Genomic DNA, 20,110 nt, shown 5'->3' on the forward strand with positions numbered 1-20,110 from the left:
GGCCTTTCTCTTAATTTCACACTCTCTGTCAGTTTTCCTTCTCCAGCTGAACACTGTACAATGGCTGAAGCACCCTGATTGATTGTTTCTGCTTCGTCACACTGCGACTAACACTGAATGCTGCTAGCTCCTTGTTTCCCAGTTTCTTTAACACTTAAGATAATGTACGCAGGAAAGTTCTTCAGTGTGTCTACAGTGGATGTGCTCTATTAGAGCTTTTTAATGTTTCCTGCTACCTGATGAGAGCATGTGTGCCTGCCTCCAGCCAGTCTGAAAGAGCAATCACAGCAGAACTGAGCGTGTGGAAGTGATGTTTTGCCGACTCTGGTTTGATGTGTTCAAGAACTGTTGCCTGTTCTAGAGAGGCACTTGATGATGCTAGGCTTGCATGGCTCTTCAGATGATCTCGTGTTTGAGTGCCAACATGCTTGCTTCTGCAGCCACCTGAAACTGGGACTCTTCTGCAAAGCTAGTTACATAACAGTGGCCCTCCACAAATCACACAATAAGTATCTTCTCTTGCCTCCCTAGGGCTGATACCTCCATTTTTTGTTTTATTTGTTCTTAGTGCTATTACCCTGCCAATGAGCATAGATCTAGAATAAAAGCAAGTTAATCCCACAAGATTAAAATCAGCAAAAGGAATAACTCAGGCTCAGATCTGTAATACAAATATGACATGTGAAGACAGAACTTTTAGTAAGGTGGATAAATCCAGGGCATATAAATTGTCTGCACTTGGTTGTAGTGCAGCCATTAGAAAACCCATGGCTGTTTGTTCTACTCTCTGTGGTGGGCATGGAAACAGCCTGAAAGACTTAGGGGCCTTTGTTACATGCCCTCAACCAGGAGGATGCCGTAAGACAGTATTTCTTGATAGAGTGACCTTTCACCTGGCAAGTATGTAATTTTTAATTGCTCTAAAGAGAATTAAATGGCCTAACTGATGAGTAAGAATTGCTAAATTAAAGGGAAATGTATGATGCTTGATCTAACTGCTAACCATGCATTTAACAGAAGCATGTGTAGACTCCCCTGCAGTCTGTAATCATTCCTAGAACAGAACTTTTATTCCTTATTTTTTCTCTAAATTAAAAAAAATAATTTAAAAAAATCTTGATTTCCTTTCCTTACCTTTAAAAGAGAAAAGGAAATGCTTTCCCAGACCTAATTAATTTATTGATGTGGCTATTCTATTGGATTGCCACCTTGCTCATTTCAGGAAAGCTCTGGATCAATCCAATTTGCAGGCCTGTCAGGGTCACACATCTGTGTCATGGATCATTTCTATTGGAACCTCACTGGCAGGAAATGAAACTTACTCAGAGGCTTAGTGCTGAGAAAAGATCATCTCATTGCTGCCCTAGTCACCCTTGACACACAAATTTTGACTTTGCTGCTTTAACTCCTAATCTGCTTGGACTTTGAATCCTCTCAACTGAAATGTAAGTTCTTGCTGTAGCTTGCCAAGATAAACTGAAGTCAGTGCTAAAGAAGAACACTTCCCCTGTATATAGTCAAAGGACATATAAAACATGTTCTGAAATATCTTGGCTGGTGAAAAGAAAAATTCATACAGTTTTGATGCACTGTTTGATCAATCAGTTCACTTAGTTTGCCCACCCTTGTTTTACATGACTCGTGAGAATGTTTTCCTACTTACCAGCTGTCCAAACGTTTCCTCCCTCTCCTCAGTTTTACCTCATTTCTTTTTACTTCTTCCCTGTCAGGTTTTCTTCCCCCCCCTCCATTACACCACTTTTTAACCCCTTCTGAAGGCTGTAGCTATTATATCTACATGGAGTTTTCCTGTAAGATACTTTGTTTTCTTCTACATTTTAATTTTTAACATATAAAATTATCACAGGAGCATGTAAGGAATGCTCAAAGACTGATCAGGTGCCTCTCGGGGATGGTAGAGCAAAGCACTCTCTCTCTGTGCACCAAGAGAAGCGCTCCTGCACCTCAGCTTCAGGGAATCTATGTGATGTTAGGCTTTTCCATATGTTAGGCTTATGCATTAATTTCTTTTTGACTGTGGCAAATTGTTATGAAAAGGTTCCACTTTCCCAGGGTGATGACTCAATTGGCCAATTATTCCTCCTAGTTTGGCTTTTTTTCATCTGAGTACAGTCTTAACATCTGGTAAAAGAAACATTAGGGAGAGGAAAAATAACGTGTGTGTGTGTGGGCAACAAAATAATTAATCTGCATTTTGCATTTCCTTTACATTAGTCATGCAGTTGTTTCACCTTCCTAAATGCCGGCTTCACAAAGCACATTTCATGTCGTGAGTTAGTTTAGTATGAATTATTTGTACATTGAGATACAGGCCTTCAAAAGGGCAAAGCTTTCCCTGGAAAGCCCTGGAACATGGAACAGCAGTGGCACCATGCAGATGCCCTACTGTGTAGCAAGTAGGCACAAAATGGTTTGTTGTCATTAATTACTTTTCTTTAAATTGGCTGCACATCCAACATTACCTGAACTGTGCTGACTTAAAAAAATAATGAATTTGATTAAATAAATGGATGAAAATATGTAGCAGAAAGTTAGGAAGTAGAGTGGTGTGGTGAGAAAGAGGCTGTCTATACATTGTGTCAGCTCTACAAGCCCTGCATCAGTGTACTGGCCTCTCAAATTTCCCCCCTTCAGTTTCTTTTGCCCTATATTAATGCAAGTTCTCTAAAAGGTGTTCTCTGGAAATGCTGTAGTAGTATATAGCTGCCTCTGTGAGCTGGCTGCTCCCTGGGTAGTATGCCAGATGGCACTAATCTTTCTGTGCTGTCCTTGTACTGCTCTGTTTGTCTGGGTTTGCTGCCCAGTAGTTGTGGGGTACTTGCAGTCTCTTTCAGGTTGTTTCAGACCTATCCAGAAGTCACAGAACCCTTCAGGAATCTCCCATTTGATCTGAGGTGCTGTGCCAGAGCCATGGCACAAACTTGGGTTTTGGTGTATATTGTGATGAACAGTTTGCCAGACTGTCTTGTTTAGCTAATAATTAGATTTTATGTTAGAAACTGATGTTTTTTAAAGATGATGTTGATAAGTAACCCAACAGGTTTTATCCTAACCATTGTTATCTGTTGTCAACTTCCAATGATACTTATCTTTGCCTGTTTTTCCACTCTCTGTAGCAATAGTTGATTTCAGTGGTAGATGACTGATAGATCTGCAAGGTCTACCACTGGCAGATTTTGCAGTGACCCACCAGGCACATTCAATAAACAGAAAGCTGCAGGTCTAGAGCTCAAACACCCACACCCAGCCCTTTGCATCTCCAGTGCTCCCTATAGACAAATGCCACACTCCCCTTTTTAACTGAGCTCTATGAGATCCTAAGTTTTGCAGATGTGGGAACACAGGGCTGTGTTACCAGTTTGTTACAGATGATTCAAATCACAGACTGCTCCTGGTCCTCTAGCTTTTGTACTGGCCCTACACCACAAGCTAGTTACCTTGATCATATAAAAGGTGTGCTTTCTGGGAAGGCAGCACTGACCACTGCTTCAGCACTCTGCTTATCTTTTAGTTAGTCTGAAAGGAATTATTCTGGCAAGAAAGAGCACCAGATCAAACAGAATCCATTTTTGTAGTCAAAAGGAGGGTTGCTTGATTTAGACCCTTACACCTTCTGTATGTATTCTTCTAGCAGTTAACAGTGGGTTTGGCATTGCTGAGACACTTGGGAGATAGGCTAAGGAGGACATAGGACAAAGAGATGGTCTAGCACTGATAGTTCAGTGAGAGAGGTGATCCTGTTGTTACAGTAGACAATCCTGAGTATTACAGCACCTGTGGAAAGAACTGAATCCTAAAAACTGTATTCCTAACAGCTTACACACTGAAAAATGTAAATGCTAATTTAATTCAGTAAGTGCACTCATTAGCTACTGGTAATTGTGAGCTTGGTATTTCTGTTGCTCATAGTATTAGCATCAAAATGTGAACCTCTGGGTGTTAGTAACTACCTCTAACCCACCCATTGTAACAGACCTGGACTGATTCACCAAAACTCAATTCAGAACCACCCCGAGAACAGCACTTCATACAGTTCAAGGAAAATGGCAATGCAAGCCACAGAACATAACTGCAACAGCTGGGCATTCAGTATCTCTCGAGCTCTTCTTTCACCTGTGCTTTAAAATGTATGAAGTATGTATTTTATGAAGGAAGCTCCCAGTTTTTCCTCAATGAATCCCCAGAGAATCAAAGCTGTAAAATGTTTTCATTTTCTTTTTTTCCCCCCTTGTTAAAACCACAGAAACACCACCCTCTAAGGAATAATGGTTGTACTCCCCAGACTTTTACACTAAACAAAGCCTAGAGGTATATGAATGGCAGTAGACTAGGAGCTGCATGTGTGAGAACGACTGGCATCCGTGGTGCATGGTGTGCTTCTGACTGGCGCTTGTGACTCCTGTCTGTCATCCATCTTTCTGACTTGCACGGTGTGTTGAGTGTTGTGTTCTTACAGCATGTGGAATTCCTTGTAGCTGTGTGGACAATGAATGGATGCAATGTTTGTTGCACAGAACGGTCCAGGGGACAGTGGAGAAATACCTGTGTTCGTTACTGACGTGATAAGGGCTTTTCTCTATTGCAGGTCCTTCAGTATCATTTCTGCGACTCCCCATGTGATGATTCTATTTTAATAGCTAGAAGTAGGCCTGATGCTGTTCTGTCTCATCTACTCTTACTTTCACTTCCAGAAACCTGACATTCCCCTCCACATCAGGCATGATCCCAAGTCACAAACCAGTAAAAAATAAGAAAACCCCCAAAACTGAATTTCAGGAATGTCCCCAGTCTTTGTAACAAACCTGTCAAAACCTACCTGCTGGTTATACGTGGAACTATAAACCATTCCGCAGAAAAGACATGCCATTAAATGTTTTTCTCCCTTTAAAAGAAATAACTAAGATCATTTACCTTGTTAGAAGAGGGCTCCTTGTAGATGGCTTTCTGCAGCTGTAAGCTTTCCACTGGGACATTCTATTTCTGTTCAAAGTAAAACAGAAATCCCTAAGTGAGCTTTCAACCCTGATTGTAGCTAGTGTCATTTCACCCAAACCCAAAAGTTGTCTTCAGACAATGACATTAAAATCCAGAACAACTTTTTGTTAAAAAATACAGTCTATCAAAGAGCTAGAGAGAGAAGCTAAAACACCCAACAACCCTTCCAGTCAGAATTGGCTTTACCTTCTTGAGTCAAATTGTTTTCTTCACTAAGATGCATTTACTTTGTAAAGGCTTTAAAGAATGGCAGTTTCACAACATAGCTGCTGGCAGGTACAGAGCAGTCACTTTTGCATGTGACACTGTCTCTATTAGGTCCATACACATGCCCACATTAGTGACTGCTGGTGCTGTTACCAGCTGCGGCACTGTAATACAGGACTTTGTGAAGGACTTGGGCAGCAGTTCAGTCAGTTTACTGAAGAAACAATCTTGGCATGATTTGGTGCTTCACATGGGAGAAAGGCCTTTTCTAACTGTACATCCTGAGAAAGAGCTCTATTTTCATACATAGTTTGTTATGTGTGTGGAGTGGGACCAAAGGGATCATGGTAAGGGCTGTAGCTAATTGTTTTCCCTGACTTTTCAGCTTCCTAGTTAGTTTCATGGTGGATGCTCGCGGGGGTGCCATGAGAGGCTGCAGACACAACGGGCTGCGCATCATTATCCCTCCGCGCAAGTGCACCGCGCCGACGCGGGTGACCTGCCGCCTGGTGAAACGCCACAGGCTGGCCACCATGCCCCCCATGGTGGAGGGTGAAGGGCTGGCCAGCCGCCTGATTGAAGTTGGACCTTCTGGTGCTCAGTTTCTTGGGTAAGAGGGGCCATATGGCCTGGAGGAAAGCCTTGCGTCGATTATCAGCTGTTCACAAGTTGCACTGAAATGGTTCCCTTTCAAGACTCGAACAGAGAAAGATGTTTGTAACATATGGTCAAGGCTGGTTGTGTGAAGCACAAATCAGTTGTTAGTTAACAATTCACAAGGCTTTGACTCCTTTTCCTTTGGAAATAGGTATTTTAACCACTAGTGCTGAGGTTAACGTGCTTCCTTGGATAAACTTATTACTCAGTGGTGTGATACTATGGTAGCAGGAAAAGACCCCTCTGCAGCCAGCAAAGGCAGGTCCTACTCTATTTAAGTCCTCTACATATAAAGTGTGAATAGCACAGCACTGATCTCAAGCCTGCTCTGTGCACAATACAAGTTACAGCTGCATAGAAACTTGTGTTGTGTCACCAGAACTGGGGCCATCAGGGAAACACAGTGCCTTTGATTTTTCTGGGGTTGAAACTGCTGAGTTTAGCAATAGGACCACCCTGGATTTATTTGGCCATTTCTTTTGCCCTATGCTGCAAAACCCGTAGAAAGATCAGATCTGTGTCTGCTGCTAAGCTTGTTTTAGCAATTTCTAGCTGAAAGCAGCAGTTATCCACACTTTGTTTTTCCAATTTCTTTTACCAAATGTTCTCCCTATTAACTATGACATCCAAAAGTGGATGAGTGATGGAACCCCTTCTATTACAGGAAGTAGCTTCATGCAGAAACTGTAACAAAAGTGACTCTATAAACAGCAGTAGTTTAAGCCTGTTTCAAAACCAGTCAGCTGTATTAAGCTCCTGTTGTAACAGGCAGTATCAGAGCACTGTCTTTGGTAGTGCTTCTTCTAAACTATTGAGCTTAGGGAAAGAACAAAGTTGACTGGCAAAGTTTAACTGCTTTGGTGTTTTGGCTAATCAGATGCTTTGTACCACTTGTTCTTTTCACATCTTGTTGTAAAGAGAAGTAGAAAGAAATCTATAGAGCAGAAGAAATACTGTGCTGTCATATTCAGTCTTTGCATTCTCTTTGTCACACACAAATTGGACTTAAGTATGTCTCCCATCTTCTAACTAATGAGAACATCTCACCTGCCAGAGCAGGATACAGCACAGTTATATTGACTCAGATGTGTCCCCTTCCTGCAAGTGTTTTTCAAGGTGCTGTACTGGCAGTGATAAGAGAATCACTCTACTCTTTGCAGAGATGCATTCCAAGGTCCAAATCCCATTCCCACCGAGTCCACTGCCAAAACTCCCAGTGTCTTCCCACAAGCAAGACAAGATCCTAAATTGAGAAGGCTTGCCGATTCCAAACACCAAATTGTCACTGCTAGGATGGAACCTTATTCAGTGTACAGCCTGATTCCACTCTGTGGACCAGACAGTGGCCCTGGCGTTCTGGCACAAAAAATACATAAAGTTTATTTATGTTCTTTCTTTCACTGCTGCTTTGGATGTACTCAGTAAACTTCATCTGCCTACGGCTCCTCCCCCACTTAATGAGGGAGAAAGCTTGGTCAGCCGAATCCTTCAGCTGGGGCCTCCTGGGACCAAATTCCTTGGGTAGGAGAGACTTGAAACAAATTGATGGATGCTGACCTCCCCATTCTTCTCCTCCTTCTGCAATATGATTTTTTTATGTCATTCTGCCCATGATATTGTCCCTTTCTATCATCTAAAATTTTGTATACCTAACCCTTAGTGGACCATTTTCCAACCTTTGTGGTATGTGGTTTTGTTTTGGTGGTATGTTTGTATCTTTTTCTTAAAGTACTGTGGCCTTCATTTTTGTTTTGGCATGAAATCTTCCTAGTTACGTGCTTGATGTCTGTAGCAAAGCAACCTGGATTGGGACCAAAAAAACAAAAAAAGAATCTACTGTAAATTTAAAGATGCTTTTTTTTTTTGTACCAAGGACTGCTTGATCAGTGTTGTATGTTGGATACCACCAGTATAATAGAAGACATTTACTATATACATGGTAACCTGTGTGAGTCCTCTGATTAGAGAAGCCTATATACAACTATGTTTGTATTTTCTCTCTTATTTCCAAGAGTATGTCTATATAAATATAGATGTACACATATATGTGCACATATAGCTTGTGTATGTGTGTGTATATATATGGATGCATACACTGATACATATATTGACATCTGCCTGTAAGGCAACAAGACAAATTCTTATCTCCTATACTGAACTAGAAAACCCAGATGATCTCCTCAGACCTCCTTTTATACCTTCCAGAGTGTAAATCAGGAATAAATTCATTGGAATGCACAGAATTACACGGAAATAAAATTGGCACAGGTCACATCTGCCCTCTGGTTGCAATGAAATTATTCTGATTTGCACTAGTATAGGCAAGATCAGAATTTGTCCCACTCTCCATATATGTTACAGTAGATTCTCTTTGAAATGAAGTTGCACAGGTTAACCCAGACAGTAGTGACAACTAAAACGAGCATGACTTTTGAATGGATTTGCAAAACAATCACCAAATTCCTAGCTAAGCACCATTAGCTCACCAAGTATCATTCACACTGTGGAAAGAGGTGAATGCACTTTGTAATGTCCTTCAGCATTTAGTGGGTCCCTGTAAAAGTCTAATCTGAGTTAGTGACCTACTAGTTTAGGCTTATGCCAAAGCATTCCAGCGAAATAGGTAGAATTCCAGGTCACTTTGAAGCAGACTGAATAGAGTTGCTGTTAATCCTGTTTCTTCCTCTCTCCCGTGTGCATTTAATGCGCTGTGTTGCTGTGCCAGGCCTGTGATTGTGGAGATTCCTCACTTTGCCGCTCTGCGAGGGAGAGAGCGAGAGCTGGTGATCCTGCGCAGTGAGAATGGGGACAGCTGGAAGGAGCACTTCTGTGACTACACAGAGGATGAACTGAATGAAATCCTGAATGGGATGGATGAAGGTATCTAGCCTGACTTTATTCTGCCTCTGCCTTACTTCTGTAATAGGGCTAAGAGCTTTTTACCATTTATTCTAATTAGCACCTCATGTTTGGTCCACACTAGAAGTTCTGACACTGGAGAATCTACCAATAGCTGCTGGATCACTGTTTCCTACTCTTCCTTTTCCTAGTGTTAAAGTTGCCACAACAAGCATCTTTCCGAAACAAGGCAATTAGCATACTAATCCTTTCCAAGCAGTTACACGTGTGGGAGGGAATGTCAGTCATGGGTACTCTTCCTTTCTGCAAGAACAGAATGGCCTTGGGCTGTTGAGGATCTGCAGAACTGGTTATTTGTTTTGATAGCTTTTTTTAAAGAAGCCACACAAGTAAACAAGCCAACTCACACACTTCAAGCTGAACTCATCCTTTGATGCTTGTTGTAGCTTAGTTTGTGACGCTACTCCAGGCTGTAGTGCAAACGTGTGAAGTCAGAAGGGGCTGGGACCCACCCCTTCGCTTGTTTGCCTGCTGATTTGGGGGATGCTGTCAACATGTTCAGAGTCTGCTGTGTGAAGCTCCCTTCAGTTAGTCATTCTGTCTGTATATTCCCTTCATGATTTATGTTTTAGCTAAACAATCTCCAGAGGTACATTTCCTTTCTCCCTTCCATTTCCAGACAAAACGCTTTTTGAGGCTGCAGTTAAACTGTGAGAAGCTTGAATGCACTTTGCAGTTCACTGCATAGTCTCTATGAAACTCTCTTCTGACCATCTTTTTTTGGCCCCAGTGCTCGACACCCCGGAGGAGCTGGAGAAGAAGCGCATCTGCCGCATCATCACCCGCGACTTCCCCCAGTACTTTGCAGTGGTGTCCCGGATCAAACAGGACAGCAACCTGATTGGGCCTGAGGGAGGGGTGCTGAGCAGCACCGTGGTACCTCAGGTGCAGGCAGTCTTCCCAGAGGGGGCTCTCACCAAACGAATCCGTGTTGGCCTCCAGGTACCATGAAGCAATGACAAGGCTTAGCTTTGCTTTCTTTAGTGAAAAATCACCTCTGGGTGAAGGACCAGCATGTTCTGCTGAAGTTGTATGGTTAGAATGAATTCTGAAGGTCTAGAAGCATTTCACTAGAATGCTCCTAGCAACAGCAGTTTATCACAAAAATACCCACAGTGAAGCTATGAGTATTCCAGCTAATTCAGACTCCTGACTGTTATCACTCTACGACCTTGGGAAAAGTAGCTAATTTTGGTGATGATGACAGCAGCGTAGGTCATAAAAGAACTCGTTAAATACTGCTTATGAAAGTCAGAGAAGCACAAAGTGCTCTGATAACTAGGTCAAAAGTACAGATACCAAGCATGATGTAAACCAGCCTCACAGCTCACTACTGAAAGAGGAGGAAGTCTTTTTCTTACCCCCATCCACTCTTCTTCCTCCATGCCTCCACAACTTATTTTGGTTGGGAGACTCTGCTGCAGATTGTCATGGGAAATGGTGCCGTTTAGTGTAAGAACTTGAGGGTTTCTCGCCAACAGACCCAGTTCTTTACACACTCACTAAATTGTTTTCAAGTAACAATTCTGTTCTTGTCTCTTGCTTTGGAAAGGCACAACCTATGCACACTGAGCTTACGAAGAAGATTCTAGGCAACAAGGCTACCTTCAGCCCTATAGTCACGCTGGAGCCCAGGAGAAGGAAGTTCCACAAACCCATCACAATGACAATTCCTGTTCCCAAGGCCTCCAGTGATGGGATCATGAATGGCTATGGAGGCGACACACCCACTTTGAGGTTACTATGCAGCATAACAGGTAGGATGCAAGTCTAGAGCTTGCCTATTGAAACTGTAAGTCATTGTGGGCTGAACATGTGAAACTGATCATACACGTGGGATGAGAGGCTATGAAGATAAACTACTTTCCAGATGATTGCTTTTTAACAAAAACCAATATTTGTTGTTTGGACTTACAAGAACTGTGGAGCATAACCTGTCTCCATTTAGCCTGTATATGGAGCTAAACTACAGCAGTTGCTCCATCACCCAGTGACCCCCTTCCCAGCAGAGAAGAGGTGTCAGAAAAAGGAGTGAAGGCCCCCAGGTTGCAATGAAAACAGATTTAATGAAACAGCCATACTGATCCTAATGACTATATGAAGTATATAAAGGTGTACTCACCCCAATGAATGTACAGCAGTCACAATGAAGAGGAAAGTAGTACTCAGGAACAGGCTGTTCCAGGCAAGCCCCTCCAGGGATAGAGAGAAAGGAAAGGGGAAGAAAGAGCCCCACCTTTACCCTATTTCCCCTTTTATAGTGAGGGTGATGCTCATGGTCTGAGAGACACCTGTAGCCAACTGGTATCAGCTGCCCTGGCTGACTCCAAACTGGTAATGGCCTGCAGCCCAGCCAAACCAGGACAGTGAGTCATAGGCTTCAGGTTTGGGGTTTTTCTTTTGAATTTTTCTTACAGTTTGTTTCTTGGGGATCAGCATAGCTCTGCCTAGCAGATTAGGTGTAATACAGACATGGTGCTGCTTCAGAGGAAAATACTGGAGTTAAACACTTGCTATAACTCATGCTATTCATTAAGAGGCAGAAAGGAGGTGCATGCCTTTGTTCTGGTTAGAAGTTAGTTAGCATCTTGCTTGATTTTCAAGCTGATTTCAAATACCAACCCACTGTAAGATGCATTACACACTGACACGTGTCAGTGAGTCATTCTGGGGAACAGGTGTTTTTACAAGTTCTTGATACAAAGAAGTTAGTTGAAGTAACAGAAGCAACATCTGGTCAACAAAGTGTTTGCATTTCTAAGAGGGTGAAGCAATGCTTATTTAAATAGAGAAGAGTGGTCTTCTCTATAAAGAGGAACTGGAGTAAGTTTTTGCAAGGACAGTAAATCTATAGATTGTCTAGAAAACTTCAGAAGGGAAAATGATTCCAGGAATGTTTCACTCAAAGGAAAAAGGAAGCATTTCCTCAACATTGATGTTCCTTTACAGATGTCCTTTGGTGTAGAGGTTTGCATAGAGACAGCACTACATGGCCAAAGGTATCAAACAAGGCAGCCTTAGCTGGAGAGAGGGACAGGATAGTTGTTCATATGTGTTTTGTTCCTATAATGGTTGTTAGCCAGAAACACTTCTGTTTTCTGTAAGCTCAGTGTGATTTTAAGGCAGCAGGAACCCAGTTGGCCACCTTCACATAAAGGTGATGCAGGGACATAGACTGAGGGACTTGAAAACACAGCTGCAGGGTGACAGCTTGTGCCCGTGTTTTCAGCTGCATGTGCCAAACAAGAAGCTGTCAGTGTCTGTGACAGAGGGCTGAAACACTTCACATAGTGATGGAAATCCAGAAGCCTGGCTGTTGGGGAGTGCACATTTCAACTTCAAGGCTCCCACGGCCTCTGTCAGACACACAAGGCATAGCTGGGAGTATTTCTGGTTTCAGAGTGATTAAAACCACAGAAGAATGTAAAAATATGTGTTAGAAGCAAGACAGTGCAGACTTGTTTGGTGTTAATTGTTGTTATATCTCTGCCATTTCAGGAGGAACCACCCCTGCCCAGTGGGAGGACATCACTGGAACAACCCCACTGACCTTTGTTAATGAGTGTGTCTCCTTCACAACCAACGTGTCTGCCAGGTACCTACACAACAAAACATGAGCTTTACAGTGTTACTTGAAGCTGCTTGTCTTTGCTCAACAGATATGTCCTGTAAGCTAGTTTAGTTTATGTAGGAGAAGGAACATGTAAGTCATCTGTGCTGTGAACCCCTTATTTGGGGAGCTCATGATACATCTTATAAAAATGTGATTTCCAGCATATCCAGCAAATGAGAACTTGACAGAATGGCCTGTAGGTGTACAAAGCTGTGACAGAGAAGGCTCTCTTCCACCCCTCTGTTCTTGTGACAAGATTGAACTGCTGGCTTTCTGACAACAGAATTTCATACTAAAAAGACCATAAATGTATTTGTGTTTGTATACTGTCCATTACTTGTATCACAGAACTGCTCAGAAATCTCCTCTGTAAGAGGAGATGCAGTCCATGACCTGGAAAGTATTACATTTAGGGGCTGTAGCCTTGCAAATGGATACAAACATCTGTGATAATTTGGCCATGGAAACCAATTCATGTCCTATTATGTCCAGAGCAGTTACAATTAGATGAGGGTTGCTGTTTAATGAAGTATTTCTGCAGTGTTAGAAGGAGCTCAGCTGTTGCAGTCCAATCTCCAGTATAATTTCACCATTAGGTACAGCATTGTGTTTCTATACTTTCTCCCTTCAGAAATGGCTTTGTTCCCATTCACTGGATGCTTTGCCTATGGCCACAGCTTTTCAGTTCAGCTAAATGTCCTTTTTTGACAGCAGTGACCACAAGAGGGAGATCTTAACTTGTGTTTTAGCTCACCTGCTACCTGCAGTGTTCTGTTTAAAGAGGTAAATGAGAGATTTAGGAACCAGATGTGGGCACTAGATGCAAAGTTTGAGAGTCAAAGTCCCTAGTAGTAAAGTCCCCATCAGGGCTACATCTGAAATGCATCCAGAAGAAGGGTGACAGTTTATGGCACTGCAGTCTGTGCTGGTAGTGGATGGTTGCTAATCCTGGTGATGACAGTAAAACTGATGATGGTTCTCTGACATTGGTGAGTCTCCTGTAGAGATTTCTTATTCTAATGTAAGTGAATGCTCAGCAGACTGGTTTAACCCAGACATGATTTTAAATGCTGTCTTTACAGACAGAGTTGTTCTTCTTTGCTGAAGGACAAGCTAATAAACTTGAATTGCTTCCCTTGTGTCTAAAAGTGTATCTGCCCTTGTGCCCTGTGAGAATCAGCTGATTCCTGCTATTCACAGCAACTTGTTCATGCCTACCTACATTATTAATAATGGAGAAAAGTTTTTCCATTCATAAGCCTAATTCTGTCCAAAATGACCTTAGGGAAGACATGCTTTTGCCTAAAATCCATGTGAAGTGCAGACTTCAAGGCTGTTTTCCATTTCCTGAGTTGCAGCTTGTTAAAAATTTTGGTGTCTGTTTGGACTTTTTAGTCCCTGGTGTATGACAGCAAATCATTTGAGCATATGGTGATTTCTCAGCCTCTCCAGTCTGAGTCTAGCATGGCATAATTCTCCCACACATGAAAAGGAAAGTATCTAGCAAACATGCTTTCTCTCTCTCAAATGTCATAAAGCCTGTTTTTAACCAGTGTGTTTGTTAAATGTTCTGGCGATAAGCACAGCATGAAATCTGCTATTCAACTGCAGATGAGTAAGACCAGCGAAATCAGACTTGAAAGGTATGCTTTGTGGGTTATAATACCATGTAATCTACAGCAATAAGACCCCTGTAGATTATATCAGTTTTTGAGGTGTCTTTGACCTCTCCTCACTTCCATCTCCGTCCTACGGGTGTCAAACTCAAGCGTGCTTTCCACCCCCAGAGAAATGTCATCAGTTCCACAGAGAAATTAGAGAAATGAGAGCTGAGAAGGCAGGCAACACGTGTTACTCCTGTTCACATACTTGGTGCATTTCTGCTGCTACATTTGTAACATCATTTTAAGTGAAAGCGGTTTGTGTGTGGTACAAGCTCTGGTCAGATGCTTTCCCTATGGTCCTAAACGCACAGGGGGTACACTAAGAGCATTCTTAGCCTAATCTTCCCAAATGGAAACTGCTTTTGTTTCCCATACTCAATGGGTTTGGGTACCAGCTAATGCTGCCAAGGTAAGAAAGCACACCATTACACCATTTTCTTGCTTAAATCCTTCTGTGACTACAGAACTCTCTCCTTTTACAGGTTTTGGTTGATAGACTGTCGGCAGACACAAGAGTCGGTTACTTTTGCTTCCCAAGTGTACAGAGAGATTATCTGCGTGCCCTACATGGCCAAATTCGTAGTGTTTGCCAAATCACATGATCCCATTGAAGCACGGTTAAGATGTTTCTGCATGACAGATGACAAGGTGGATAAAACTCTAGAGCAACAAGAAAACTTTGCTGAAGTTGCCAGAAGCAGGGATGTAGAGGTACTGTACCAGAATCTTACACAGTTCTCCCCCACCCCCTCCTAATGGCTGCTTTTAAGTTAATAGGCAGGAACCTTAACCTGGATTCAAGGGGACAGAAGTACAGAAGTGTTAAACTCCTGAAGATCTGACAGGCATTTCTTGTGCAGAGCAGCTAGGAAAAATATGTGCTTATGAACCTGAATGACAATCCTGAACTCATGGAAAGTAAGGGTGAAGCATTAATGTATTATCAGGGAACATCTCCAGACTGGCAAGCTGAGAAGTCAGTGTGTGAAGGAGACGTAATAGTAACAACGCAGACATAGGCAGTAGCATTATATGGGCATGTCAGAAGCACTTACCTGTGGCTTGGCTTTCAAAAGCTCTAGGCCTTTACAAATCCAGTGGAAAGAGCCAGTAGCTGCTTCTGTACACTGTCTTCACCTGTTGTAAGTAGATTAAATACAGAGGTCAGCTGATTTAGAAAGTTTTTGCATTGGTAGAAAGGCTATGATGAGGCCAGGGTAGCAAAGTGTGCTGTAACTAGAGCAAATAAAACATCCAGATGAAAATACAGAAAGAGAATTTGCCCAGGTTCCTGACACCAAATAGTAGTTTTGTTTGTCATTTATAGTGTCACATTCTTGTTATTGCATTAACAACATTAACAATGTATTCCACTTGGAAGGTAATAAGCTGAAATATTTCCACAGAGGTTAGCTACCTGCATGTAACAAATCTTGTAAATGCTGACTGGCTACTGCAGAATTATGCCTACGAAGAAACCCTGACTCCCTCACTGTGCTTCACTGCTGCTTTGCTTCTTTTTTCATTTCCATTAGGTTTTAGAAGGCAAACCCATCTATGTTGACTGCTTTGGCAATTTGGTGCCGCTAACAAAGAGTGGGCAACATCATATATTCAGCTTCTTTGCCTTCAAAGAAAATAGACTTCCTCTGTTTGTTAAGGTAACGTTACAGTATGGGTTTATATTCTTTTTTTTTTGTCTACTTTTGTGGTTACAAGACTGAAGAACAGTTAATTGATTATCAGAAAATAATTTGGAACTGTTGACTTGAGTAGTCAAAACAACCAGAGTCACAAAATGGCTCAGGTTGGAAGGGACCTTAGAGATCATCTACTCCAACACCCCTGCCTATGGCAGGGGCACCTCTCAACTGGTCTCAGCAGCTCAAGGCCTCATCCAACCTGGCCTTGAACACCCCCAGGGAGGAGACATCCACAACCTTCCTGGGCAACCTGTTCCAGAGTCTCATCACCCTCATACTGAAAAACTTCTTCCTGAGATTCAGCCTAGCCCTGCTCTCCCTCAGCTTCAAACCTTTCTCCCTTGCCCTATTGCTAGACACCCTTATGAAAAAATCCCTCTGCAGCTTTTCTGTATATATATTGCAGGAACAAATGCAGAAACAGCAGAAATAGTGTCAGAAAACACTACAGAATTGACAGAAATGTAGCCCAGTGTTGTTGTTGTACTCTCCACTTGTCAACATGAGTATGGCCATGACGCAGATCTAACTGTCCTTTAGCCTAGTACCCTCCCTTCAGAAGCAATGCAGAGCTTGCTTGGAGGTGCAATAAGAAAAGAATGGCTCATTTTGGAGTATTTCAAGTTAGAGGTTTACTGTATTTTTGAGAAGAAATGAAAAAAGAATCAGTTTTGGAGACACTCCCAACTGTAACACTGTGCTGCCTATTACTGCAATCTTTCACACAGCCCAAAGAGGAGCCAAAGGAACAAACGCAGTGCTCGCTGCTAACCTTTTGAGCCGGGAGTTACTGCCACTGTCAGCACAAATAGGTATTCTTGCCATATGGGGGGGAAATGACTCAGTTTCTTTTGCACCAGATGCAAAGTGAATCTCTGTGGTGACCATTTGCAGTGATAGTGGGTCCTGGAATTCATCCCACAAGCCCAGTCACACTGGGATGCTTACACTGTTAGGACTGCTCTCTGTAGGTGAGGGTCTCATCTGTAAGCATGTGTGTGTTTGTGTCTTCTCTTGCTTTGACACACAAACACATCCCTGTGTACATTTACAAACAAGCAGGAAAAAAGAGAAACCATTGTTTCTGTCTCCCACACCTAGCCTCAGGTGGGAGTGGCACAGGTAGCTCACCCAGCAACAGCACAGATGTCTGTGTTTGCTCTACCAGGTGCGGGACACCACTCAAGAACCTTGTGGACGATTATCATTCATGAAGGAGCCAAAATCCACCCGAGGCCTCGTTCATCAAGCCATATGTAATTTAAACATCACTCTACCCATTTACACAAAGGTACTGTAGCATTGCACTGACCTCTAGTCACCTCCATTGTATCAGAACCAGAAATGAGCTGGAGGGCAAAATACTGTTAAAGTTTTGTAGTCAGGGATCATAAAGAAGAGTAAATATCAGCCAAGGGCTTTCTGGGCTTTGGTACTCAATGCCAGTGTTCTAGTTTTATTAAGTATTTTCTGAAGACTCAGAAAAGATGGCAGAAGGGAAACTAAAGTCCATCTGGCACTGCATAGCTCCCCTGGTTTCATTTGGTGTTGCACAAGACACATGTAATCTCATCTGATACAGAAATTTTAGCCAGATTCTGTTTGAGGTGAGACAGATCTAGGGCTCAGTGAGTACCTCAGGGTTCATTGGTTTTTGTTTCACCAAAGACTTCCCACACTACCTGTGCCCTGTGGCACCTCTCTGGAGATGACATTCCCATTCCTACCTGTTTAACAAGGGGTAAAGATGATGGCTGGAAATGGTCCAATATCAAGGGCAGAAAAAAGGGAGAGGAATACTCTTACCATGAGTTTATATTAATAAATAACAAGACTGAGACCAGCTGATTCCTCATTAGTCACAGGAGTGCCCTTGCTCCATTTCAGCGAGATAGATGCTAAGCAGCACTTGCTCCCTTGGAGTCATTTTGTTGCTGTTCTGTGGTAATTTGGACTTTTTACTGTCCCTGTCAGAGTGACAGCTGCATGTCTTGTAGGAATGGATTAGGCTGCTTGCTCAAAATCTTGCCTGCTGGTGATCATTGCATTTTTGTATAATTCCAGAAGATGGTATCTCAACATATTTTAACTTTATATGGCCAACCTTCTTCACTATTTTAAGTCTTTATTCCCGCTAATTTATGGGTGCAAAAGCATGCACATAGTTTCAGTTTTGGTAAAGTAAGGATCACTAGAAATCTAACAACCAGAAGCAACTTACCTGTTTGCATTTTTTTTGATTGTGTAGCCTTTTGTGTGTTAAACTCATGGTGTGGTTTTGCTGCTGCTTGTCATGAGAAATCGACTGCAGAAATGTGAAGTTCCCTTCTTTTCTGTTAAATGTTGTCAGCAGTTATTTTTTTCCTACTGTCTTCTAAAAGAATTGCATTTTGCCTGCTCTGTTTTCCCCTTCTCTTTTTGCATGGCATTTTGGAACTGAAAGGAATCAGATTCAGACCAAGAACAAGAAGAAGAGGTAATGTTGCCCTAACAGCATGCTCTTGCTTATGCACACACCAGAGCACAACTAACAGATACAGCTTGGGAGATGCAGTCTGTAGTCAAACAGGCATGTCCATCATTAGCTGCAGAGGAGGGCACTGCAAAAGATCCTGCACAGGCTCACTCTTACTGAGTTTAACCTTACCTGTGTTCAAGTTCTACTGATCCAGATGCACTGATGTTGGAGGTGTGTAACAGTTCAGTTTGCTTTCAAAGCAGTTCCCAGAATGGGAAAAAGTCAACTTCAAAACAAGACAACTTCAGAAATGAGCTTCCTGAATTTTCACACTACATTTGTTAAAATATTTTGTCAAGGACTGTATTTCCTTTTGAATGATAGTAACATTGTGTGGATCTTTCAGTATCTACCCACGTGCACTCCTGAAAATCAAAAAGATGGCCTCAGAGGGCCATTGCTGCTTTTACTTAGAGGTGTCAATAGCTATTAGTGCCACCAAGCCCTAGTTCTCACCCTAGGCAGCAGCAAGTCTGCTGCCATTTCTGCACCTGCTTTTCATCATCAGAGAGTACAGAGGCAAAACCACAAACCCTGAGGTCAGCATGAACATGTACAATGAAGCCACATTTAAAGCACACTAGTTACTTGCCAGGTGGGCCATAAGCTGTCAGCTGACCATGCTGGACTTCCTTGCTTTAGACAGGTAGAAATAAGAGCAATGCAATGACACACCCAACGACATACAGGAGCCTGGCCACTCTGTGATGCTAGTGCACTGCAGCATTTTGCATCTACTGCTAACCACAACTAGAGCAGAGTACCCATTTTTCTGTTAGTAAAACCACTACATTAATTAATCCATGCTTTTACCATTGTCTTAAATCCATTCTCTGTTCCATTTAAATCAACAAATCCATGTGTCTCCTTACATCGAGTGGGTTTGACTCAACCTGCACTACTTCACTACTGACTTTATATATATATATAAATAGATTACATTTGAACCTTTTAAATTCCCCCCCTTTTTTTCTCTTCCAGGTTGACATGACTTCAGAAAAAAGTAAGATTTTTTCTTCTCTTATTTTTTTGGAAAATATTATAATGCAGTTTGTATGAAAGATAGTAAAGAATAAAGATAAGCATGAAAGAAAGCTAAGCTTTAACTGCTATTGCTAATAACATCAATACTTTAAACCTGTAATAGAAAACAATGTAACACCAAAGCAGCTATCCAGTTAACTACATTTTACTGCATAAATTACCAATTAATACAGTTTCTAACAGTTCATCTAAGCATTTACTTTCCTTTGACATCCCTAGCGGTCCCGCTATTGCTATTTTGCTTGTATGAATGCTCATCCCTCCATTTTTGTTTTTGTCCATTTGTTGCCACCCACTGTTGCCTCTTATTTGAAATCAATGACAGTATCACTTTTCATGAAAACAATTAACCCTCTGATAGATTTCATTAAACTCATGAAATGCAACCATGCAAAAAAGCGATACTGTCCAAAGTAATCAGGCTGTTTAACCCTTTCCTTCCTCCCCCCCCACCCCCCTTTTACTGTGGTGAAATATGACTGTTGGGTTTAGTGCAACAAATGCCCTTGGTGTGCACAGAACAAGCCATTATTATTAGAAGCTGAGGCTGGTGGTCCACAATGACAAAGCTCTCCTTTAAGGAAGATGCAAATCAAATATATATATTTCAGTCTGAAGAATACAGCTCCTGAGAACTGTTTTCAAAGGCAGTGAGTTCTTAAATCTGTCCTCTGTTTTGTTTCCAGTTCCATGTGCAATGTCTTACCTTTTTGCTACATTTATCATGTGTTAATTGGAAACATAACAACTCCAGGAGCCTGCAGATCAG

General features: G+C 42.1%; 1 protein-coding gene across 50 annotated transcripts in view; it reads left to right on the plus strand.

The window, feature by feature from the left end:
- The window catches only part of ANK2 (ankyrin 2), a 296,641-nt gene that overhangs the window by 252,045 nt on the left and 24,486 nt on the right, over positions 1-20,110 (plus strand). For 36 of the 50 annotated variants that reach the window (XM_068153843.1, XM_068153848.1, XM_068153849.1 and 33 more), the window contains 11 exons: positions 5,609-5,833; positions 7,303-7,401; positions 8,606-8,760; positions 9,530-9,741; positions 10,352-10,556; positions 12,298-12,394; positions 14,559-14,787; positions 15,612-15,737; positions 16,948-17,070; positions 18,223-18,255; positions 19,279-19,300. In XM_068153843.1, coding sequence (XP_068009944.1) covers positions 5,609-5,833; positions 7,303-7,401; positions 8,606-8,760; positions 9,530-9,741; positions 10,352-10,556; positions 12,298-12,394; positions 14,559-14,787; positions 15,612-15,737; positions 16,948-17,070; positions 18,223-18,255; positions 19,279-19,300 — 1,526 coding nt within the window. The remainder of the gene's footprint in view (positions 1-5,608; positions 5,834-7,302; positions 7,402-8,605; positions 8,761-9,529; positions 9,742-10,351; positions 10,557-12,297; positions 12,395-14,558; positions 14,788-15,611; positions 15,738-16,947; positions 17,071-18,222; positions 18,256-19,278; positions 19,301-20,110) is intronic. The other 14 variants (XM_068153871.1, XM_068153881.1, XM_068153882.1 and 11 more) reach the window with 3 other exon arrangements.

The sequence above is a fragment of the Melanerpes formicivorus genome, unplaced genomic scaffold, assembly GCF_026170545.1.
Source record: "Melanerpes formicivorus ecotype bairdi unplaced genomic scaffold, bMelFor1.0.p_v2 SCAF_27, whole genome shotgun sequence".
NCBI lineage: Eukaryota > Metazoa > Chordata > Aves > Piciformes > Picidae > Melanerpes > Melanerpes formicivorus.